Source organism: Mauremys reevesii, linkage group 10 (genome assembly GCF_016161935.1).
Source record: "Mauremys reevesii isolate NIE-2019 linkage group 10, ASM1616193v1, whole genome shotgun sequence".
Classification (NCBI taxonomy): Eukaryota; Metazoa; Chordata; order Testudines; family Geoemydidae; genus Mauremys; species Mauremys reevesii.
The window spans coordinates 36,178,698-36,201,152 of NC_052632.1; the positions used below are offsets into that span (position 1 = coordinate 36,178,698).

Below are 22,455 nucleotides of genomic sequence, written 5' to 3' on the forward strand. Positions count from 1 at the left end.
TGAATATACACAAGGAGCAGATCTCAAAATTGTACAGATCTATGAATTGTTCCATTAAGAACAATGGTTAGAATGACCAGTGGATTGTTGCCCTAAAACAGCAAATTCCCAAGATCCATGCAGAACTCTGGGGATCCGCATAGATCATGTACCTCCATATAGCTGCACTGTTGACCTCCATACCACAGGCAGCCTGATTCCTGCAGGGTGGTGCCATTGAATGAAATGCCACCTTCAGCATCTCTTGACTGAAGAATAGCAGGCATTCAGGGGCGTAGTGGGAACTAATGATACTGGAGTCTGCTGCAGATATCCAGGTGTGTCAACAGGAGACAATACTGCAAAGAGTTCCATCCCAAATCCCATGGAACCCCAATGGCACAGAACACTTATACAGGGCTATCGGAAATGCAAACAAGAAGGAGCAATCACTTGGAGGAGGATGAAGATGATAAGACTCTCTACTCTGTACCTTTTTTGTCATTCTGCTGGTGTTCCCCTGAACACAGCTGCAGGGTTCATGTGTTTTCATTCCTGCTCTCTACCTCCCTTCATATGACTGCATGTTTGATTATTATTTGAAGCAGATTTAGTTTTGTTTGTGTTTGACTTGTGTAAGCACAAGTTTCTCCAAAAGTTAGTTTTCTTAGGACTGTTTTGTCTCCATCAGGACCTAGAAGAGCTTTATCAAAATCCCTGGTAACTGCTGTAGACAGTGGCCTGGAAATCACATAGCCAGATGGAACATACAGCTGTCTGAGTTGCTGTTTTTGTAATGTCTCACCTTTTGTCTGGCCTCAAAGTTGCATAATATTTTCAACATCATTGCACAGTTCAGAGGAGCAGAGGGGAAGTAGATTACCGCGATAATGCCTGCGCTTTCTCACACAACTTGATTTTCCAGGGTAGCCCACTCTGAGGGGTCATACAGTGGAGGAGCTTCGCAGTCTGTGAACAATCCAGAGTTTGTGGAGGACTTGTCACAAGTTCAGTTGCTGCAAAATGAGTCTTCTAATACAGCTGAAAGCAGCGAGCAGAGACTTGAAGAAGAGGTGAGCTGAAATAATATAGTTAACACAAATGACTAACTGATTGAGAGAGGAAAGAACGGGCTCTCCTCCCCATCTGTCACTTCATTCATTCAAGTTTTTTCTAGTAGGATACCAGTTTTCATCCATCCACCATATCCACGAGGCTGTTTTTCATCTCTTTACTTTCTATAGTGTGACAGGGTGGGGTCAGATGGCTACAGGAGAGTGATAGAAGGCAGATATATTAGCCTCAGATTAAGCAGGTCCCTTTTCCCTGGGAAAGGTAACGGGCGGTTCCAGAACAACCAGGGACTTGCTGGAACCAGTTGAGGCAGGCAGGCTAATTAGGACACCTGGAGCCAATTAAGAAGGTGCTAGACTCCATTAAGACAGGCAGGCTGATCAGGGCACCTGGTTTAAAAGGGACCTCACTTCAGTCAGTGAGGGGTGCACAAGGAGCTGAGAGTGAAAGGGCGTGCTGCTGGAGGACTGAGGAGTACAAACACTATCTGGTATCAGAGGAAGGTCCTGTGGTGAGGATAAAGAAGGTGTTGGGAGGAGGCCATGGGGAAGTAGCCCAGAGAGTTGTAGCTGTCACACAGGTGTTACACGAAACACTGTAGACAGCTGTGATCCACAGGGTCCTGGGCTGGAACCTGGAGTAGAGGGCGGGCCTGGGTTCCCCTCATCCCCCCAACTTCCTATTGGATACAGGAGGAATTGACCTGGACTGTGGGTCCCACCAGAGGGGAAGGTCCCTGGCCTGTCCCCCGACCCACTAGGTGGATCAGCAGAGACCGCGTGGATTGTTCTCCTTCCTTTTCCCCATGCTGGCCAGTGATGAGGTTAGCTGAGTGAACAGCAGGTTTGAGCCACTAGCAAAAGTGGCCAAACTGAGGTCTGCCGTGAATCTCTGAGGCGAGCAAATCCTCCAATAAGTGCAGGACCCACCAAGGCAGAGGAGGAAATTTGTCACAATAGCTATTTCTCCTCTGTTGTGCAACCACTTTCCTATAGTCAGGAAAACATAGCAGGCAGACCCTCCAAGAGTGACATCTGTGACACTCCCTAGTTTAGCAAATAGAAATATCTATTTCAGTGGTTTGCATACCTTTCCTTCTTTCATTTCTCTGGGGAAACAGTACAATCTAATGGTTTGAGTAGGGGACCGAGACTCAGACCTGAGTGCTATTCCCTGTTCTTTCCCTGATTTACTTTGTGACCTTGAACAAGTCACAACCTCTCTGTGCATCCATTTCCGTATCTGTAAAATGGGAATAATCATACTTATCCACCTCTATAAATGTTTTGAGATACTCTAATGAAAGGTGTAAGTGTTGCTAATGCTTCTTAGACTGGAGTTGTGTATCATCTTTACTGATATTGATGATTTAGAATGTTTAAGAACTGAAGCAAATGTTTAATCTCAAAGTGCTTTTACACAGGCAGATGCTGTGTCCACTCTTGATGCTATATTCAGTTTTGATGACCTCATCTCAAAAGAACTACAAAAGAAGCAGTTCAAAGCAATTTATAATGATCTCCGTAGCAACAGTGAGCATGGGAGGGAAAGCCCAGTAGTACAAACTTGTTTACATTAATCCATGATACAAGAATACTGGGAAACATAACATCCGAATGCAAAAGATCAGAAGGGGAAATATTTGTTAATATACAGTATGTAGATAATATGTCAAGTATCAGAGGGGTAGCCGTGTTAGTCTGGTTCTGTAGAAGCAGCAAAGAATCCTGTGGCACCTTATAGACTAACAGACGTTTTGCAGCATGAGCTTTCGTGGGTGAATACCCACTTCTTCGGATGCAAGTAGTGGAAATTTCCAGGGGTAGGTATATATCTACCCCTGGAAGAAGCAAGCAAGAAGCAAGCTAGAGATAACGAGGTTAGATCAATCAGGGAGGATGAGGCCCTGTTCTAGCAGCTGAGGTGTGAAAACCAAGGGAGGAGAAACTGGTTCTGTAATTGGCAAGCCATTCACAGTCTTTGTTTAGTCCTGAGCTGATGGTGTTAAATTTGCAGATGAACTGGAGCTCAGCAGTTTCTCTTTGAAGTCTGGTCCTAAAGTTTTTTTGCTGTAGGATGGCCACCTTAAAATCTGCTATTGTGTGGCCAGGGAGGTTGAAGTGTTCTCCTACAGGTTTTTGTATATTGCCATTCCTAATGTCTGATTTGTGTCCATTTATCCTTTTCCTTAGAGACTGTCCAGTTTGGCCGATGTACATAGCAGAGGGGCATTGCTGGCATATATTACATTGGTGGACGTGTAGGTGAATGAACCGGTGATGGTGTGGCTGATCTGGTTAGGTCCTGTGATGGTGTTGCTGGTGTAGATATGTGGGCAGAGTTGGCATCGAGGTTTGTTGCATGGGTTGGTTCCTGAGCTAGAGTTACTATGGTGCGGTGTGCAGTTGCTGGTGAGAATATGCTTCAGGTTGGTAGGTTGTCTGTGGGCGAGGACTGGCCTGCCACCCAAGGCCTGTGAAAGTGTGGGATCATTGTCCAGGATGGGTTGTAGATCCCTGATGATGCGTTGGAGGGGTTTGAGCTAGGGACTGTATGTGATGGCCAGTGGAGTCCTGTTGGTTTCTTTCTTAGGAAACTTTCTACAATAAGATACTGGGGCAAACGGCTTTGTAAATTTCCAAAATTATTAGACACTTTGTTTAGAATAAGAATAACATCTACAGTTAGGACGAAGTGGGTATTGACCCACGAAAGCTCATGCTCCAATACGTCTGTTAGTCTATAAGGTGCCACAGGACTCTTTGCTGCATCTGCAGTTACATTAGCTAGGATGACAATTTCATGAGCATTTACTCCTCATGCTTCATGGCATAAAATGATTATAGGCTGTGGTCAGGAAGAAATATCCCAGGGCATAATATAGCACAATTGTCCAACTACACTGGTTTTGTTTGTTCGTTAGTTTCCCCACCCCCGTCCTTTTGAAGTAACTAGTATGCGTCCCTGCTGGAGGTAGGATAGTGAAGAAGATAAGTTCATTACAGCTTGTGCTATGTTCCTAAATAAATGTTTCAGTGTCATTCAGTTGTACGATCTCAGTGTGGTGATGCTGGTCTCAACTCACGGTCCTACAGCGGGAGAATCTTAGTGGGATGATGAAGATATCTTCTTGTCCCGTGGACCTGCAGTGATGTTATAAAGCAATTTCTGATAATGAGGCTCATTTGTCTGGCTTTGTTTAGAAGAAGGTCAGGATTAGACTAAAGTGAAGTTTGAACTTTACAGAGAAGATAAGTGAAGAAGCTTATATTGCAGCCACATGCTCCTTATGAAAATGTTTGAGATGTGAATATTTGTTCCTTCCAGGGGTAAAATTATTTATTAGATTTTTTTCCCCCTTCAGTCTGAATTCTCTTCTGTTTCATTTTGCAGCAAAGAACTAAACGAGGAGGCTGGTCCAAAGGGAGAAAGAGGAAGAAACCCCTTAGGGACAGCAATGCTCCGAAATCCCCCCTCACAGGGTATGTGCGATTCATGAATGAGCGTAGGGAGCAGCTTCGAGCGAAGATGCCTGAAGTCCCTTTCCCAGAGATCACCAGGATGCTGGGCAATGAGTGGAGTAAGCTGCCTCCTGAGGAGAAACGGGTACCATTAACTTCCCTTTTCCTTGCTGGGGATTTGATTATTGTTTAATGGGAACACTATTGCTTAGTGAGGAAGTTGACATCAGTGTTGACCATGACAGTGTTTAGGGAGATGTTTTTAGGTGGGGTGCAAAGGCCCTTAAGAGATAAAAGAAGGAACCCTCTTGGGACCAAAGTATCTCTCCCCAGTCATTGCTGGTGGAAAATTACATAGGCCCTATAAACACTGCAAGGTATATGCAGGACACGCGTGAGTCTTTCAGAAGAGAAAGATAGGCAGACCAGAAGGGATGGGCTGCTCACAACTAGCTGGGGCAGAGCTGTTTTTTTGACGATATATTTGTCCTTCAAGGTCTGCTAGCCATGTAAAGAAAGCATAGCTCTGTAAGTTGTGCTAGTGAGAGTGTTTTGTTAATTTTAGTTTCTAGAAAAATCTATCCCAGGAATGAGAATTTTGTTTTTTTTCAACCAGAATATGGTGTATCTCTCCATCAGTTTCCCGGGCCTTCTGCACTGTACCTCATATGTGAATTAAGGCAATGGCCAGCTTGGTCTGTTCCTTTACTTCCTTCCTCTGGAGCGGATACCAGCATCACTACTGAATTTGTACTATTTGTAGCTGATTTCTAGTTGGAGCATATGGTGCTTCACTATAGTTAAGATTGCATGAGAGAGTTCAGTTTAACAGAAGCTTTAAACCTTTATTTTGTAAAAATCTCATTGCAATGACAAAACAGAGAATATAAACTTTGGGTACTATTTGAATTTTTCATGGTTTTTTGATGAAAAATGAATTGATACAAAGAGAATAAGAGCTCAGAAATCAATCCTTTGGGTGTTTTGTTTTGTTTTTTAAACAAAATGTCTCTTTTTTTTCTTTGTACCCTTTTTGCAAGAAATCAAAACACTCTGTCCTTTGTCCACATTGTTGCTCCTCATGTGCAGATTCCTAGAATATCAGTTACACATTGATAGTGTTTGTCTGTAAAGCATTTGATAACATTTTAACCATAATAAAAAATGTGTGTCACGGTCAACTTGCTGAATTTGATGACAAATCTGCTGCAGAATGATTGCCGTCACTCACTTCTAGGGGCAAAAAACAAAAAGACAGATACTCCCTTAACAAATAACTCTATAGCCTAAGGAAGGTTGGGAAAGAGAAGACCAGGTGTTCAGATCCTTCCTCTTTTAACTGCTGTTTAAATTCCTGTGGAATTCACTGGACTACCCTTATTATTGAGTCAGGTCCTGAATCCAAACCTAAAAGACAGGGAAGGCCTGCTGAACACTTCCCCCGCCTGCCTGTCCCCTCTCTATCCCTTTTTTAAAAAATAAGTTAGCAGCTTGCTTATGCAAGGACACTCCAGGCCTGGCACCCAGGTCTCTAACATGACAAACCCCAGTCTTATCCACTGCACCACACTGCCTTTCAGTGTGACTAAATTATTTTTTGGGTCTCCTAGCTTTAACCACTATGAACCACACTCCTCTTCCAGAGTCAGGAATCAAATCCAGAATTCCTGATCATCAGTATTCTATTGCTGACTAGAGAGTACTTGTATAACCCAGTGGGAAAGCATGTTTCAAGTTTCTCTCCATTGGCTGGTCTCCAAAGGGACAAGCAATTACTCCTGTCAGTCAAGTGACAGCAGTGTAGATATGGATCTTTCTCCCCATATCAGGGGAGCTATGTACTAAGGTACACCAAAGCTGTATAAAAATAACTAGAAAACTGGCAAACAAAAACTGCATTTAGTGGCAGGTAGGGTTGCAGCAGGACACATGCTATCCACCCAAAACCATAAAAGGACAGCTATAAGAAGTTTAGGGGGTAAGACTTGTGCATTCCTTTCCGCCTTCAGATTGCCTACAACTTTGTCAATAATTCACTCTAATGCTCCATAAGGCTTTCATTTCCATCTCCAACAGATACTCAGAAGTAATATCTACGCCAGTGTCGTCAAACTTGCAAAATCTTAATAGTGACCTCAACAGTGTTAAGGCAAAATAATGTTCCAATGCATGGAATGTGTGATAGCCAGATGTACTGATCTGTTGATATAATGGATATAAAAGCATATGAGGTCACTGTTAAGGTTTTGCCTGAGTAATATGAATAGGTTTGCATAATACTGCATGATATAAACTTGTATGGGGAAAAAGCCTTAAGCATATTGTACTGAAACATGATAGCAGGGAAGAGAGCCTTTTGGCGAAAGGGTCCCATTAATTCCCGTGTTGTGTTATGACTATTCTTTAAGTGGTTTGCAGTTCAGCAGTTTCCTTATATTGTTCAAGAGCTCCCTGCATTAAGCAGATGTATGAAAATGCTTCAAGATTATTTCTTTAAAAATAGACTGAAATATCACTAAGGCTTAAACTGACAGACCCCTCTTGGTCCTATTCTCTCTGTAAGCTGTTCTCTCATAGTAGCTACATCTGTCTCCCCTATCAGATGAGAGGACAAGATGCAGCATGGTATTGGCCTTTCTTCTAGGGGTCTGAAGGTGAGAAAACACAGTACTCTGCTCCAGGAAGACTGACACACCTTAGCAACAATCTGAGCCCCTAAGGGTGATCCACAACCAGAGCTTCCTGCTCAACAGCACATAGTGCTGGCCACAAACATCCAGTTCATAAATATTTTCTGACTAAGTGAAGATAGCATTTGGCTGCATTGAGTAGCCTGGTAGCAAGTCACCTCAGCATCTAAGTAAACTATTGCAATCAGTCTAGTCGAGAAGTAAGTTTAATGGGTTGATGATTTGGATAAAATACGTTACTATTCTGGAGTGCTTCTCTCTCTGTTTTTATCCTTTCTTGCCTTGGTTATCCTTTCTCAGGTTTCTGTGTTCTGAATCTCAGAGGCATTCTCATTCATGTTTCTCCATTCCTTTCCTGTTTATCTAGGTAAGATGATCATGTGTCTGATTGTTTGGGTTTTTTCCTGAAGTACTCTGTTTTCTTGTTGCAGCGCTACCTTGATGAAGCAGATAGAGATAAGGAACGGTACATGCGGGAACTGGAGCAGTACCAGAAGACAGAGGCCTACAAAGTCTTTAGCAGGAAAGCACAGGACAGGCAGAAAGGCAAATCACACCGGCAAGGTATTAAACCATAACAAAAATTGTGCCTTCATAAGAACATAAGAACATAAGAAAGGCCGTACCGGGTCAGACCAAAGGTCCATCTAGCCCAGTATCTGTCTACCGACAGTGTGGCATGCCCCAGGCCCCCTGGAGGAGTAAACCTAACAGGCAATGATCAAATGATCTCTCTGCCATCATCCTCCATCCTCTGAGACAACAGGCTAGGGACCACCATCCTTACCCATCCTGGCTAATAGCCATTTATATGCCAGCCACACACATTATTTATTTTTCCTTTTTTTTTTTAATAAGTCCTCAGCCTCTCCCTCCTCTCCCCTAAGGGGGTTTCAGGTGTTGAAGTGCTATGAAGAAGAACTTCCTTTTAACTTTTTTTTTTTTTTTTTAAACTGCTTTTTTTTAATTTCATTTGGTGACTGTATTATAGTTCTTGAAAGTAAAAATATTTTTTTTATCCACTCATTCACACTCACTCATGATTTTATATATATATATCTATCCCCCTCTCTTTCTTCTTTCTGAAGAGTTAGAGTCCCTAGTCTCTTCTTCTATCCTCAACCTTCTCTCTACTCCCTAATCATTTTCCTTGCTTTTTTCTCCTTTTTTTTCTCTAGTAGAATATTTTTTTTTGAGGAGAGAGGAACATCTCACACACATTACAGATGTGGGCGTATGTGGGATTTTATATATGGCAATAATATATTCTCTATCTTATTCTCCTCCCCTTTTTAATGATTCCCAACATCCTGTTTCTCTTCTTTTTCTTGCTCTGCACACTGACTTGGATCACGAGAGAACTATCCAGAGAACTATCTCGATCCTTTCCTGACTTTTTGACTTCTGTTAGCTTCATAGCCATGTTATTGTTAGTATTGTTTTTTTTTTTTTTTTAAAATTTTTTTTTTGATTTATTTATTTTTTTTTTTTTTTTTTTTTGTTTTTTTTTTGCTGTTTTTTGATCTTTTTTTTGTGATCTCTTTCTCTTCTTTTTTTCTATTTAGGTATCTTAGTCTTTTTAGTTCTGCATGCAACTTTTGCCTTTCACTTTGCTATTTATGAATTCATTTCAATTTATTGATAATAAGAACCCCTTAGGACTGACCCTTGGGAACACCACTCCTTACCCCTCCATTCTGAGAATTTACCATTAATTCCTACCCTTTGTTCCCTGTCTAACCACAGTTCAATCCATGAAAAAGGACCTTTTTTTTATTCCATGACAGCATTATTTACATAAGAGCCTTTGTGAGGACCTTGTCAAAGGCTTCTTGAAATCTAAGTACACTATGTCCACCGGATCCCCTTGTCCACATGTTTGTTGACCCCTTCAAAGAACTCTATAGATTTAGTTAAGAGACGATTTTTCTACAGAAACCATGTTGACTATTGCTCATAGAGTTTATGTTTTTCATGTGTCTGACATTTTATTCTTTACTATTGTTTCAATTCTCATTGCGGACCCCGGACGACGACGTTAGTAATTGCCGTAATTGCCCCCCCCTTCCTTTTTGAGCCCTTTTTTATTATTTATATTACATTAGCTCCAGAAGCATCATTAAATTTAGTACAAGAGTTATGACAACTCTGCCCATATTTGGAAGAGAGGATCACTAGGAGGGTGGTGAAGCACTGGAATGGGTTACCTAGAGAGGTGGTGGAATCTCCTTCCTTAGAGGTTTTTAAGGTCAGGCTTGACAAAGCCCTGGCTGGCATGATTTAATTGGGGATTGGTCCTGCTTTGAGCAGGGGGTTGGACTAGATGACCTTCTGAGGTCCCTTCCTACCCTGATATTCTATGATTCTATTCATACTGGGCTAGACAGACCATTGGTCTGGCCCAGCATGGCAATTCTGTTAGAGTAATAAACAGTAGACTGTTAGCTAGAGTATTAAAATATCCCAGGCATATAGTCAACTAGCAGGTTTCAAACACCTTTTTTATAAAGCCTGTGACTGTTACGCTGCTTAGAACATACTCTTCTGTGTTTGCCTAGACCAGTGTGCATGTGTGTATGCAGAGCGATTAGGTTTATGTACACACTACTGTGCCTTGTGACAGGTGCATTATTAAAACCTAAGGTAGATGGAGATACTGTGTGCTAAAGCCCTTATACTGTAACTAGACAGATTGTGTAGCTGTGCTTTTGGGTTATACAGCTAACTTTCTCCTTCAGTTCTCTTTCATTCCAAGATCGTCTTATTTTTTTGTTTGTTTCAGATGGAACACGACAGACTGCCCACGACCATGAGGTAAATACCTTGCTTTCTTCTACACAGCAGGGGGCAGAACCACAGCTGGTGAAAATTTCCATTGAAGTCAATGGAGTTATGACAGTTTACACCAGCTTAGGGTCTGCTCTAGATGTAGATTTATGCAAATTTCTATACAGTTTTTTGGGGGTTGCTTGCGTAGATGATCCCCATGGCCAAAGAATCAAAAGTGAATAGCAATTGAGTAATTTATGCGCTGTTTTTGGTGCTTTCTGCTAAATCAGAATCTAGTCCATGCAGATATAAGTTATCTGAAACAGAAATGGAGTTTAGGGTTTGTTTTTAAAAGGGCTGAGGCCCAGCCTCTACTTTTGTAGGTGTAATTTGCATTGCAAAACATACACCTGTGATTTGGAACCTCAGAACAAATTCTGAGTATACCTCAGAATAATTGTGTCTTTTATGTACTTGAGGTAAAATTGCAGGTGAAAATTTTGGAAGCAGAAATGCCTACAAATGGGAAACTATTCTTTTGAAAATTTGGCATGTAATGTCTAGGACATCCTTAAGGCCAGCTTGAGACATAGACTGATCATGCACAAATAAGTCACACCTCTAGGTTATTGTTTCAGTACACCAACCACCGTGTGGTTTCTTCCAGGGTAAGGGAGAGGAATGGCCAAGTTGTTGGGAGACCTGTTGTAACACCTCTTAGCATACCAAATAAGTGAATAGTAATAAAAAATACTGCCTTGCTGTAACAAGACTCTAGATTCCCTGATGTAATACAGACACTAAACCTTCTGGCTCCTGATTGACAACAAAGTTATCCCTCTTTCTAAAGTGCTGTAATTGTCAATCTTTTAATAGAACAAAACACAACAAGGGCCATTTTACATAGGATCCCAGGCCAGGTGCTTCCTTCACAGTCATCAAACTGCAGCAAGCAAATAGGAAAAAAACAAGCAGATGAATCATCCCCTTTTTCTATATGGGCAAGAGACTTTCCTGCCAGTGCTCTTCCTCTGTGAGCTCCCAGCCAGCCTCCTTTTCAGGGAAAGTTATCAGTTTCTGTACCCCTTGGTGGGTTTATTGAACATAATAAGAACATAAGAACATAAGAAAGGCCGTACCGGGTCAGACCAAAGGTCCATCTAGCCCAGTATCTGTCTACCGACAGTGGCCAATGCCAGGTGCCCCTGAGGGAGTGAACCTAACAGGCAATGATCAAGTGATCTCTCTCCTGCCATCCATCTCCATCCTCTGACGAACAGAGGCTAGGGACACCATTCTTACCCATCCTGGCTAATAGCCATTTATGGACCTAGCCACCATGAATTTATCCAGTCCCCTTTTAAACATTGTTATAGTCCTAGCCTTCACAACCTCCTCAGGCAAGGAATTCCACAAGTTGACTGCGCGCTTCGTGAAGAAGAAGCTCCTTTTATTTGTTTTAAACCTGCTGCCTATTAATTTCATTTGGTGACCCCTAGTTCTTGTATTATGGGAATAAGTAAATAACTTTTCCTTATCCACTTTCTCAACATCACTCATAATTTTATATACCTCTATCATGTCCCCCCTTAGTCTCCTCTTTTCCAAACTGAAGAGTCCTAGCCTCTTTAATCTTTCCTCATATGGGACCCTCTCTAAACCCCTAATCATTTTAGTTGCTCTTTTCTGAACCTTTTCTAGTGCTAGAATATCTTTTTTGAGGTGAGGAGACCACATCTGTACACAGTATTCGAGATGTGGGCGTACCATGGATTTATATAAGGGCAATAATATATTCTCAGTCTTATTCTCTATCCCCTTTTTAATGATTCCTAACATCCTCTTTGCTTTTTTGACCGCCTCTGCACACTGCGTGGACATCTTCAGAGAACTATCCACGATAACTCCAAGATCTTTTTCCTGACTCATTGTAGCTAAATTAGCCCCATCATGTTGTATGTATAGTTGGGGTTATTTTTTCCAATGTGCATTACTTTACATTTATCCACATTAAATTTCATTTGCCATTTTGTTGCCCAATCACTTAGTTTTGTGAGATCTTTTTGAAGTTCTTCACAATCTGCTTTGGTCTTAACTATCTTGAGTAGTTTAGTATCATCTGCAAACTTTGTCACCTCACTGTTTACCCCTTTCTCCAGATCATTTATGAATAAATTGAATAGGATTGGTCCTAGGACTGACCCTTGGGGAACACCACTAGTTACCCCTCTCCATTCTGAGAATTTACCATTAATTCCTACCCTTTGTTCCCTGTCCTTTAACCAGTTCTCAATCCATGAAAGGACCTTTCCTTTTATCCCATGACAGCTTAATTTACGTAAGAGCCTTTGGTGAGGGGCCTTGTCAAAGGCTTTCTGGAAATCTAAGTACACTATGTCCACCGGATCCCCCTTGTCCACATGTTTGTTGACCCCTTCAAAGAACTCTAAGATTAGTAAGACACGATTTCCCTTTACAGAAACCATGTTGACTATTGCTCAAGAGTTTGTTTTTCTATGTGTCTGACAATTTTATTCTTTACTATTGTTTCAACTAATTTGCCCGGTACCGACGTTAGACTTACCGGTCTGTAATTGCCAGGATCACCCCTAGAGCCCTTTTTAAATATTGGCGTTACATTAGCTAATTTCCGGTCATTGGGTACCGAAGCCGATTTAAAGGACAGGTTACAAACCTTGGTTAATAGTTCCGCAACTTCACATTTGAGTTCTTTCAGAACACTTGGGTGAATGCCATCTGGTCCCGGTGACTTGTTAATGTTGAGTTTATCAATTAATTCCAAAACCTCCTCTAGTGACACTTCAATCTGTGACAGTTCCTCAGATTTGTCACCTACAAAAGCCAGCTCAGGTTTGGGAATCTCCCTAACATCCTCAGCCGTGAAGACTGAAGCAAAGAATCCATTTAGTTTCTCCGCAATGACTTTATCATCTTTAAGCGCTCCTTTTGTATTTTCATCGTCAAGGGGCCCCACTGGTTGTTTAGCAGGCTTCCTGCTTCTGATGTACTTAAAAAACATTTTGTTATTACCTTTGGAGTTTTTGGCTAGCCGTTCTTCAAACTCCTCTTTGGCTTTTCTTATTACACTCTTGCACTTATGTTGGCAGTGTTGTGCTCCTTTCTATTTGCCTCACTGGGATTTGACTTCCACTTTTTAAAGGAAGTCTTTTTATCTCTCACTGCTTCTTTTACATGGTTGTTAAGCCACAGTGGCTCTTTTTTAGTTCTTTTACTGTTTTTCTTAATTTGGGGTATACATTGAAGTTGGGCCTCTATTATGATGTTTTTAAAAAGGGCCCACGCAACTTGCAGGGATTTCACTTTAGTCACTGTACCTTTTAACTTTTGTCTAACTAACCCCCTCATTTTTGTATAGTTCCCCCTTTTGAAATTAAAGGCCACAGTGTTGGGCAGTTGAGATGTTCTTCCCACCACAGGGATGTTGAATGCTATTGTATTATGGTCACTATTTCCAAGCGGTCCTGCTATAGTTACCTCTTGGACCAGCTCCTGCGCTCCACTCAGGATTAAATCTAGAGTCGCCTTTCCCCTTGTGGGTTCCCGTACCAGCTGCTCCATGAAGCAGTCATTTAAAGTATCGAGAAATTTTATCTCTGCATTTCGTCCTGAAGTGAAATGTTCCCAGTCAATATGGGGATAATTGAAATCCCCCACTATTATTGGGTTCTTAATTTTGATAGTCTCTCTAATTTCCCTTAGCATTTCATCATCACTATTACTGTCCTGGTCAGGTGGTCGATAATAGATCCCTACTGTTATATTTTTACTAGAGCATGAAATTTCTATCCATAGAGATTCTATGGAACCTGTGGATTCGCTTAAGATTTTTACTTCATTTGAATCTACACTTTCTTTAACATATAGTGCCACTCCTCCCCCTGCACGGCCTGTTCTGTCCTTCCGATATATTTTGTACCCCGGAATGATTGTGTCCCATTGATTGGTCTCTATTGGAAGGATGACTGTGATGGTCACTTGCCAAGCCACTGCAACTTTTTAATTTCTGCTGCTCCTGTCTACTTTGAGGGTAATACATTTCATTTCCAGGGAGCAGCTTTGGTTGGATGCTTTCAGCTCAGATGCGTTCTCCCACTGACCCCCAAAGCCAAGTATTCCCTATCAGACAAACCTTTAGAAATAGATGGACTCTTAAGATGTCTAATATGAAGTGCCTAAATCTGCATGCCACGTGGGAGTTGACTTTTTATTAGTAATCCCCACAAAACACTGTAACCTTGTCCCAGTCAGTAATATAGTACTTGTACAAAACTTAGATTACATAAATATTCTGTTTAACAGCAGTGTTCATGTGACAAGTCACTTCAAAAATTCAAACAGGCTTAATTCTTATCCTTCAATTTATGTAATATGATTACTGAAAGATCATCATTATCTAAATGCACTCATGGAGGAGAGTTGCCCTCCTGCACATCCCTGTGGCGTTCTTATGCTCCATCCGAGCAGGGGCTGCTCAAGTGGAGCTAGGAACTCCATTGGGTAGGCACCCTGTTCTGAAAGCCTCCTCTCCTCTTCAGGATTTTCTACCTTTTCATATTTGCAAAACTCTGTACACAAGTTACCTAATAAATCCTCACAACACCTCTCTAAGGGTAGGTCTGCACTTACTGTGGTGTGCAGAGTACAGACACTGCACGCCTAGCTTTCACTAGTATAAATAGCAATGTAGACAGTGAGGCACTGCTTAGGCGAATAGATTACAGACTTGCCAGAACCTTAGGGGGTATACCGTACACGCAAGCAGTGCTTCTCACATCTACACTGCTATTTTTAGCAGTGTAGTATTCCTCTGCCTCTCCACTGCCAGAGCCTTTCACTGCAGCGTGTAGCTATGCATCCCTACACGCCACTGCAAGTGTACACAAGGCCTAATGTAGGTAAGTAGTGTAATTCCCATTTACAAAGGAGGAAACCGGCACAGAAAGGCTAAGTGACTTGTCCAAGATTGCACAGCAAGTCACCATTAGATTTAAGATCTCAGGAGCTCCTGGATCCTTGTCCTATTCTCCTTCCTCCAATCATCATTACTTACTGTTGTGGTAGTTCTATGACCATCAGAGAGGATCTGCTAAATTATGTCTTGCAAAAATTTGGGAGCACATCTGGGTCAAGGAAGCTTTTCCTCAGTGGTAATAGTTCAGCTACCATAGACAATGTTGATATCACTTTAGCATTTAAACACAGTGCATGTGCATAGCAATGACCTTCAAAATGTATAGCAAAGGACAAAAAAAGAAGTAAATTTGAATTAATCATAATTAAGTATATAGATTACTCTTCACATAAATCCCATATTCATGATTTTTTATGTGGAATATTATACATGATGAACAATGACTGCTGTGAACTTTATTCTTGGTTTAAAATAACTGAGATTTTGTGTTTATAGTCTCAATATTTCACACTAATCAAAAGTGACCTTACTAATCTCAAATATACAAGACTTTCTACAGTGGTGTTATTTTCCCTTCCCTTATCACGTTGCACTGTTTGTATGGCCTGTCATGACACTCTTACGTGCTTCTGATTTCTTCTGCCCACAAGTACCTCTCTTCTCGCTATGTTCTCTCTGTATTCTTCTCTTTCCCTGCTCTTCTGCTCCACCTTTTCTGAAATTGTTGGAACCAGAATAGCTCCAGCTTCATGCAGCTGATTAGAAAAACATGCCTCCTTACTGGCAAGGCTTCCATGAAGTGACCAATCCACTCTAAGGAAAGGAGGGCCTGCTTGATGATGTCTATAAGGTAGAGTACAGTGCAGGGCAAATGGCCTGACAGAGTAGTGGAGCACAACAAAAATTGTCTACCCAATAGGGAGTATTCATTATAATGCAGAGCACTTGAGAGGTACACGTATGACCATAGCAGGGATGATATAATTCAAAAAGACCTCTCTTCTTCCTTCTTTCTCCCCTTCCCCACATACCCTCAATCTTCTATCCCAACTAAGAATTTCAAGTCCAATGTGTCTCTGAAGTTCCTAACGCTAACCCCATTTTAACAGCCCAATGAATAATTTTCCAGGGTGACATTCTGGAAATGTCTCCATCTCATTTAAAGACAAAGATAGAAACAATAAATTTTTTGTTTCTCTTTTAATTTATGAGAAATGAGAAAATGACACTCAGCCTGAACAAATTAAGCCTTTTCAATGAAGGGGTAATCAAATCCTTATGATTTTAATCCCCTGAGCAAGCCTCAGAGTGGCTTAAGTGTATCCGAGCCCCCGAGAGGATCCTTTACGTGCTGGGTAATGTACTTGGTAATGGAAGAGTGCTGATGGGTTTTCATTACCAGTCTTCCGTTAAGTAGAATTTCTCTGTTGCCTTTCAGAGACTGAGCAATTTCACCTAATTGCTTTAATATTTTTTATTTTGTACCTGAAGAATCTCTACCCTGGGGCACCATATATAATGTCTGTAATACCCTCTCCTCTGCCCTTCAGTCTGTAGGAGCCATTACTGGTCCATACCAATGCCTCCAGCACACAGCTAGTAGTATCAAGCATGAATTGCCTAGGCTGGTAGAGCAAAAAGCACGTGGAGGGCAAGCTGCATAATTGCCAGCGTTCCTTGGAGTGTGTTATTGCAGAGACTCCGGAGTTCTAGATGAAATTAATTTGTGGTTGTCTAGAGGGCATTAAGATCAGATGAGTACATTGCCAGGCTTGTTGCTTTATATGACTCCTCATTTTCTGAATACACATCCTGAGATTTTTTTTTGTCTGCAGTAATCTGCACCAGAATTTGGGTAGATAATGGGTGTGATAAAGAAAGCCATTGTGACATTTTTGCATCTCTTCAGCTCCTCAGAAAATCAGAACTGTTTTTTTTTTCTTTTGCTCTCAGTCTTGAGTACAAGCCCACTTGGTGTGTAGCATGTGCTCTCTTGTTGAATCTAGGGCTTCCCAGCTGCAATTTTACCACGTTATGAAACTCAGCTTTACTTTTTAAAAAAAGAAAGTAAAAACTAAATAAACTGACTCTGACAGTTTACTCAGGTAAACACTTGGAAGGTTTTTGAAGTTCCATCTAGCCAGGTCTATCTTGGCTGACTGCCAAATGGCACTTGCTTCACCCCAGTCTAGCCCCTTTATGAGCCAGACACCAATATGAAACACTAAGCTTAGCTGCCAGAATTCCCTGATAGGCTGTTAACCACTTAGCTTTTCTGCTGGGTACCAAATCATGTTTGACATTTCATTTAAAGCCCAAGGTGTTCAAATATAAAAGACCATAGCGGTGGCAGAAGCAGGAGAGAGGCATTTTATCTCAGGCTTTAAATATGGTTTTGAAGGAATGATTTCTTGGTGCATTTTACCAGCCAAGATGGTTTAGAGGTTTGAGAACCTTCTGCTTTCAGTAGCAATTTCTCTAAGGCTTATCTTTGTTCCTATATTAAGCAGCAGTTTGATTATAGTTACCCCAATTTATCAAACAAGAAAGCTTTGTGTCTTTGACATCATAAGTATATACTTTGAAAACAAACATTTATTCTTATTACTTTTGACTTGTAGAAATTATGACTGAGGCATCACTAAAAATATGGACTTTAAACTACTTTTTAGAAATCCCTAAGGAAAAAACTGCCTTCATAATAACTCATCAGGGTTACATTTTGTCTGTCTGTCTTGGCCTTTTTCTGTAAAAATAATAATAAAAATTTTTTAAAAAATCTTCCAATTATATTGCACCTTTTATCTTTGATTTTAAAATGGTTTGCATACTTAATAGACACATAAACCATAAATTGGGATCGCTTCATTTACCACTGAAATGTAGTCATCTTTGGGTAGGCTGTGACAGCTGTTTAACTGTACAGAACAACACCACTGCACCACATTTCCAGAAAGATAGTGAAGACTACCTTCTGCAAAAAAAAAACTGCAAGGGAATTTTAGAATGTAATTATCTGTGTTTAATTTGACCAGAGTACCAGGTGCTGATATCACTACACTTTGAAAACTACTAAATGTTTTATCCCAGGTGGTCATGTTCCTTGTTTTAATTCTAATTTTGAAAGATGACAGTCTCATTTGTTGTGTTATACAACATCGCACACTAGAGCTGAGTGAGTAATGGATTTTTTTTTTGGTTCGTTGGCAATTCCAAAAAATTTGTTTTGGGTTGAACCAAACCCCAAATTTGTTGAAATATTTGATGAATCGAAAACTCAAAAATTTCAAGTGGGATCAAAATGAAACGTGTTTGTTTTGACCTGAGGAGGAGAAGGAGAAAGCAGCCTCCCTATAATCTTTAGCTCAGTGGGCAGGGCACCTACCTGGGATGTGGTTAGGGAATTCACAAGTGATATGAGAGGGCTGTGGGTTCAATTCCCCCATCTGCCTGATGTGGGGAACGGATTTGAATTGTTCATTGTTATTATGAATGACTATGAATTGCCACTGTGTATGACAATGAATAGTCATTGGGACAGGGACAGAAAGCGCCTGGTACTTCGAGCACTCACCTGGGATGTGGGAGGGCCACGTTAAAGTCCTGGCTTCAGTGACTATTTATTTAAAAACAGTGGGAGAGTTTCATCAGGAAATGCTGAGAAAGACCCATCCTAGAATATCCCATAGCCAAGAGGAGAGGGCACTCTCCTGCAATGGGAGAAACCGAAGTTCAAATTCCTTCTCCACACCAGGCAGAGGGGGAATTGAACTCAGCCCTCTCACATCACTAGCGAATGCCCTAACTCAGGGGTCTCAAACACGCGGCCCGCGGGGCTATTTCCTGTGGGCCGCCAAGCAGCCTGCGCCCCCCTGGCCTACCTCCAGGCCAGGGGTGGGCAAACTACAGCAGATTGCCCCCCTTGAGCCCTGCGCCACTCCCCGAAGCTGCTGGCATCACGTCCCTGTGGCCGGGGGGCGGGGAAGCAGAGGGATCCATGTGTTGCCCTGGTTCCAAGCACCGCTCCCCGCCCCCAGCTCCCATTGGCTGGGAACAGGGAACCGTGGCCAATGGGAGCTTCGGGGGAGGTACCTGGAGGAGCAGCAAGCAGCACGCGGAGCCCTGTGTCCCTCCTCCCCCAGGGGCTGCAGGGACATGGTTTCAGCTGCTTGCCAGGGCAGGCAGCCTGCCCTGGCCCCTGTGCGCGCCGCTGCCACCCCGGAGCCGCTCTAGTTAAGCAGCTTCAGGCTCTGGCCCAGAGCCCTCCTGCTGCATCCCACACCCCTTCTGCACCCTAACTCCCTGCCCTGAACCTCCTGCTGCACCCTGCACCCCAGCTTCCTGCCCTGAGCCCCCTGCCTAACCCCAACCCCCTGCTGCATCCCACACCCCTCCTGCACCCCAACTCCCTGCCCTGAGCCCCCTGCCTGAACCCTAGCCTTCTGCCACACCCCACACTCCCTCCTACACCCCACACCCCAACTCCCTGCTGCACCCTGCACACCTCCTTCACTCCCTGCCCTGAGCCCCCGCCACACCCCTTCTGCACCATCTGGAGGCAGGGAGGAGGCAGAGTTGGGGTGGGGACTTTGGGGGAAGGGGTTGGAATGGAGGCAGGGAAGGGGTGGGAAGAGCCGGGGCAGGGGCGGAGCCTCATGAAAGGGGTGGAGTGGGGGCAGGGCCGGGGGCAGCAAGGGTGGGGTGTCAGTGATGCGGCCCTCGGGCCAATGAACTAGTCCTCGTGTGGCCCTCGTGGTCATTTGAGTGTGAGACCCCTGCCCTAACCACTAGACTAAAGGTTAAAAAAGTGTCTTTTGCCACTGCCACCTCCTCTCCCTTTTCCTGTTTTGTGATTCTAGTCCTCTGCTTTTGTCACAATGATGGTAATTGAAATGAAAAATTTTGGGTTGCTTCAAAATCAAACGTTTCGTTTTGACATTTCTGAACCATTTCATTTTCCCCTGGGAGTCTGGCTGGTGAGTCTTGCCCACATGCTCAGGGTTAACTGATTGTCATATTTGGGGTCGGGAAGGAATTTTCCTTCAGGGCAGATTGGCAGAGGCCCTGGAGGTTTTTCGCCTTCCTCTGCAGCGTGGGGCACGGGTCACTTGCTGGAGGATTCTCTGCACCTTGAGGTCTTTAAACCACAATTTGAGGGCTTCAATAACTCAGACATAGGTTAGGGGTTTGTTACAGGAGTGGGTAGGTGAGATTCTGTGGCCTGCGTTGTGCAGGAGGTCAGACTAGATGATCATAATGGTCCCTTCTGACCTTAAAGTCTATGAGTTCATTTGAAACTATTTGGTGAACTTGACACAGATTCACAAAGTGTTTTGTGTCAACTAAAACTGCATTTTTTGGTGAATAAACTGTTCACCAAAAAATTTGCCTAGCTTTACCACACACATTGTCAGCAATTAATAAATAATAATGACAACTCGATCAGCACAGTCCCTGCTGGACCCAAGTTGAGGAATTGGTTCAGAACTATTCAGTATTATAGTTTCTGTTCTCTTTTCATTTCCCTCCACATCCCACTAGAAAAACACCTAATCTGGGGATATAATAACTAGAAGTTTGAAATCTGTACGAACACTGGCTAGTCTGTTGCCACATCCTTTATATACTCATACCCAATCTCCCAAGGCACAGTCATGTCATTACTACACACAATTAAGTAATTAGGTGAGGATGCAGTTACATACCATCATTCTGTCTAGCAGAAAAAGCAGCCCTTGGACCACAAAAGATGACCTTCAGCAAATATTGTTGCAAATAGTATTCAGCTTAGTGTTGTCTCCCACTTGCCTTCTCTGCTCACAGACTTAGGATCTCTCGATGCTTCTATTCTGTGCACAGGTAGGACAGTAAAACTTACTGAGTCCTAATATTGAAACTGTCAGTATACAGCACTTCAGAGGTCAAGATTTTGTATGTTTTGCTTTGCTGCTCACCTGCCAACAGTGTGTTGTTAAGAGAGTTAGGGGCAACATCCAACATACACGCTTATAACCCCTAATGTACACCTGATTGACAACATTGTGCGTTTGAGGTGGTGGGATGTGAATTATCCCCCAGGTCATGATTCCTGCAGCCGTCCTGATGGCTCCTGTGCCCATAATCTGGGAGAAAACAATCAACGCCCTATACAGTTGTGGATTTATGAACCTTACCCTTGCAAAGCTTGGCTTTGCGGCATGCAAAGGGTAGAAACCTGAATGACTGAAGTAATTCCCACAATGATGGAGATCTGCATGAGTTCCACTGTAATCAGGAACCTGGAAGAGTGCAAGGGAGCAGACGTTTGTTTTTTAAAAAGCACACACAAACACCCTTCCCTTTTCCTCTCTCTCTTCCCCCAGAAAATGAAAAACAAACCACCTCATCCTTGCTAGTCATAAGCAATTTGACAATTTGCACAAATTCTATACCATTGTGTCTGTCTATTTTCACCCATGATAAAAAACTCTGAATAATAGTCTGCTTGGCAAAGATATGGCTCATTTAAAGTATTGTGTAGCTCCTGTCTTTATTTCTGAGGCAGAATATGTCATCTCTGCACCTTCTGCAATTCCTAACAGACAGAAACAAGGAACTGTGAGACCCACTGCAAGGTTCTCCCTTTTCTTTTCTTATCCAGTGAGAGAACAGGGAAAGGAGCTATCTTGGCATTGATGGTCAAAAACAGAGCTGTGAAACTTACTATAACTATCATCTACTTTATCTGCCATCTTGTCTTACTGTAGAGGCTTGTTCTGAAGTATGGTAATTTGGAGAGGTGGATGAATTCATGAGAATAGCTATGAAAGTGTAATAGATTGTTGGGATCAGGCAGAGAATCATAGATTATTAGGGTTGGAAGGGACCTCAAGAGATCATCTAGTCCAAACCCCTACTGAAGTCTTGTGTAAGGCAAAAAAGTTAAGTGGCAGGTTATATGAAATATCTGAACCATTGAGATCTACATTTGTTAAACGCTCACTTCCCTTGTACCTCTCAAATGCCTTGTGGCTTTCTAGGAATGGGAGTCCCTGTCATCTCCAGTTCAGTGCTTGATTTGCCCAATAGCTTCTTTAGAGAAAGGGGCTTGCTGGAATCATCTCCATCCTTCTTCTCATTTTCTTGATAGATCTGTCACTTCTTTTATTAGCAGTTGAGAATTAGCAGTATTTAACTGTGTGTCACTTTCTATCTGCAGAAAGAAGCAGACACGAAGGAGAGGTCTGTTTTTGATATCCCAATCTTCACAGAAGAGTTCCTGAATCACAGCAAAGGTGAATTAAACTCATGCAGTGTTTTCGCCAGCCCTGCCACAGAAAGTGCTTTACGTAAAGAGTGAAGTCAGATGGCTCAGTGCGTTAGTAAGGTTACAGTATCTCTTAGGAGTATAATGGATGAGCAGATAGGTACTCCGGGCCTACCCTCTTCCAACAGGATTCTCTGTGGAGAATGGTGCTGGTGTACAAGCTGTAGGCGAGCTCATATAGATGCTATTTTCCCAGTCTTTCCAACTGCAGTTGCTCTGTTA

General features: G+C 42.4%; 1 protein-coding gene across 2 annotated transcripts in view; it reads left to right on the plus strand.

Annotated features, from left to right (window-relative positions):
- The window catches only part of HMG20A (high mobility group 20A), an 87,564-nt gene that overhangs the window by 57,336 nt on the left and 7,773 nt on the right, over positions 1–22,455 (plus strand). For both annotated transcript variants that reach the window (XM_039493416.1, XM_039493415.1), the window contains exons 4-8: positions 905–1,052; positions 4,447–4,659; positions 7,636–7,768; positions 9,987–10,018; positions 22,126–22,201. In XM_039493416.1, the coding sequence (XP_039349350.1) occupies positions 905–1,052; positions 4,447–4,659; positions 7,636–7,768; positions 9,987–10,018; positions 22,126–22,201 (602 nt within the window). The remainder of the gene's footprint in view (positions 1–904; positions 1,053–4,446; positions 4,660–7,635; positions 7,769–9,986; positions 10,019–22,125; positions 22,202–22,455) is intronic.